The 3,250-nt window shown below is 37.8% G+C and overlaps 1 protein-coding gene across 1 annotated transcript; it reads left to right on the top strand.

Annotated features, from left to right (window-relative positions):
- T552_03724 (hypothetical protein) lies at positions 1-3,249 on the top strand (the record flags this gene model as incomplete). Its single annotated transcript, XM_018372073.1, has 1 exon — positions 1-3,249. One exon carries the CDS (start codon positions 1-3, stop codon positions 3,247-3,249), a length of 3,249 nt encoding a protein of 1,082 aa, XP_018224151.1.
- Position 3,250: the final 1 nt, after the last annotated feature.

The raw sequence follows: 3,250 nt of genomic DNA on the forward strand, positions 1-3,250 counted from the left end.
ATGGCACGGCCGGTTAAGAGGCAAGCACCAGCAGGAGTAGTACAAGTAGCACAAGATGACATTAAGGAGGAACACCTTTTGGCTTTCATTGCGAAGAAGGAATATAGTAATGAGGATAAATGCAAACAAGAACTCAAGAAATATTGTGAAGAGTTGAAGGAAGCAGATGGTAAATTCAATGTTAATGATAAAGTTAAAGAACTTTGTGGTGGTGGTGATGAAGCAAAACGAGATAAAAAATGCAAAGACCTGAAAGACAAAGTTGAACAAGAATTGGAAGATTTTGATGTGGAACTTGATGCATTGTCAGATGACATACAAGATGAAAAATGTGAAAAATATGAAGAAAAATGTATACTTTTAGAGGAAGCAGACCCAAATAGTCTTAAGGAGAAGTGTGTCAAGTTGAGGGAGAAATGTTACAAATTGAAGCGTGAAAAGGTGGCAGTGGAGCTTCTTTTGAGGGCGCTCGGAAAGGATGCTAAAAAAAATGAATGTCAAGTAAAGATAAAAAATGTTTGCTCAGTGTTAAGCCGAGAAAGCGACGAGCTGATGTTTTTCTGCCTTGATCCGACTGGAACGTGTAAAACATTGGAAAAAAGATTGAAGGATCTTTGCGAGCCTTTAAAAACAAAATTGGCGAAAGATTTAGAAAAAGATTGTCATGAAAGACTTGAGAAATGTCATTTTTACAAAGAAGCGTGTGATGATTCAAAGTGTGATGAGGATAAGGATCAATGCGAGAAAAAAAAAATCACATATAAAGCGCCGGAATCTGATTCTAGTCCGGTCAAGCCGAAGCCGTCGTTGTTAAGAAGTATTGGGTTGGATGATGTGTATAAAAACGCGGAAAAACATGGGATTATTATTGGAAAATCAGGAGTGGATCTACCAAGGAAGTCAGGTACAAAATTTCTGCAAGATCTCTTGCTAGTCTTGAGCAGAGATGAGAATGATAAGGATGCGGGGAAGAAATGCACCGAAGCGTTAAAAAAATGCAAAGATCCTAAGTATTTGGATCATAATTTGGAAGAGTTATGCGATAAAAATGATAACGACAAATGCAAAGAATTACTAGATGTAAATGTAAAAGAAAGATGTACAAAACTCAAACTAAATCTTTATGTGAAAGGGTTGTCTACACAATATGATAATAAAAAATCAGATCTTTTATCGTGGGGACAGCTTCCAACATTATTTACGAAGGGAGAGTGTGCAGAACTTGAGTCGGAATGTTTCTATTTAGAAAATGCGTGTAAAGATAATGAGATTGGTGAAGCGTGTCAAAATCTACGATCAGCGTGCTATAAAAAGGGACAAGACAGGATGTTGAATAAGTTCTTTCAAAAGGAATTGAGGGGAAATCTTGGTCTTGTAAGATATCGTAGCGATCCTGGTGATTGTAAAAAATATGTAGTGGGAAACTGTACAAAACTTGATAAAAAATATCTTCCACGATGTCTTTATCCTAAAGAACTATGTTATGGGCTTTCAAATGATATTTTTCTTCAATCCAAAGAGTTAAGTTCGCTTTTGGATGATCAAAGGGATTTTCCATTAGAAAAGGATTGTCTTGAATTGGTGGAGAAGTGTGATGAACTTAGTAGTGATTCATTATTGAATTTAGAAAAGTGTATAACATTGAAAAGACGCTGTGAATACTTTAGAGTTTCAGAGAGATTTAGAAATGTATTTTTAGAAAAAAAGGATGATTCGTTAATGACTCAGGAAAACTGTACAAAGGCATTGCATGAGAAATGTAATACTTTATATAAGAGGAGAAAGAATTTATTTAGTGTTTCATGTGCTTTACCAGAAGAAACATGTAGTTATATGGTATTCCACACAAGTCAAGATTGTAAATATTTAAAAGAAAACATCAAGAATGGAGAAATTGTAGGAAAAATTGAAAAAGCAAAAGGAAATGAAGCAACACTCGAAGAACTCTGCACAACATGGGGCCGACATTGTCATCAACTTGTGGAGAACTGTCCAGATCAGTTGGGAAAAGAGAATGGCAATGGCAATAATCATAACTGCGAAGCACTCGATGAAAAATGCAAGGAAACCTTTCAAAAGTTGAAAGCGAAGGAGGAGCTGACTCATCTGTTGAAAGGCAATTTAAAGGAGGATAATCAATGTAAAGAAGCATTAAAAAAACATTGCACTGGGTTGCAGAATAATGATACATTCAAAATTCTGCTTACTAATTGTGAAGATAATACCAAGGGAAATGTTTGCACAAAATTAGTTGATAAAGTAAAAAAGAAATGTCCTACTTTAAAAACCGATCTAGAGGAAGCGAAAAAAGAGTTGAAGGTCAGGAAAGAAGAATACGATGCGCTCAAACAGGCGGCAGAAAAATCTACAAAGGAAGCTAAGTTATTGCTATCAAAGTCTGGAAAAGCCGCAATGCCAACTGCGCAGAATGGCAGTGATTCTACACTAGTACCGCCACCACAACAAGCACCAGCAGGGTCATCAGGATCAGGGTCACCACCAGCAGTGCCACCACCACCACCACAAAATGGAACGCCAGACACACCAGATGGAACATCAGGCACACCAAGTGGAACACCAAGCACAACAGGTCAAACGAAGAATAATGCAAAACTTGGACTCGTTAAAAGAGCATATGTAGATGGAGGAGTATCAGAAGCAGAGGTAAAAGCATTTGATGCAACGACGGTAGCATTGGAGATGTATTTGGAATTGAAAGAGGAATGCAGCGCTTTACAACTAGATTGCGGTTTTAGAGAGGAATGTCAGGAATCTAAACAAGCTTGCGAAAAAATAGACGAGTTATGCGGAGGAATAAAACCATTAGAAATTAAGCCTCATCATACAGAGACGCAAAAAGAAATCTCAACCACTACGACGACCACTACGACGACTACTACCACAACTACTACCACAACTACGACGACAACTACTACTACAACCAAGCCGGGAAGTGGAGGAAAAGTAACAGAAGAGTGTACAATGATACAAACAACAGATACATGGGTAACGCGTACGTCATTGCATACGAGTACGACAACGAGTACGTCGACAGTGACGTCGACAGTGACGTTGACCTCGATGCGCAAGTGCAAGCCTACCAAATGTACCACCGATTCAAACAAAGAGACAGATAAAGGAGGAGAAGAAGGAGAAGAAGATGTAAAACCGAATGATGGGATGAAAATAAGAGTTCCTGATATGATTAAAATAATGTTGTTGGGAGTGATTGTTATGGGGATGATGTAAA

Source organism: Pneumocystis carinii (genome assembly GCF_001477545.1).
Source record: "Pneumocystis carinii B80 chromosome Unknown supercont1.41, whole genome shotgun sequence".
Taxonomy (NCBI): domain Eukaryota; kingdom Fungi; phylum Ascomycota; class Pneumocystomycetes; order Pneumocystales; family Pneumocystaceae; genus Pneumocystis; species Pneumocystis carinii.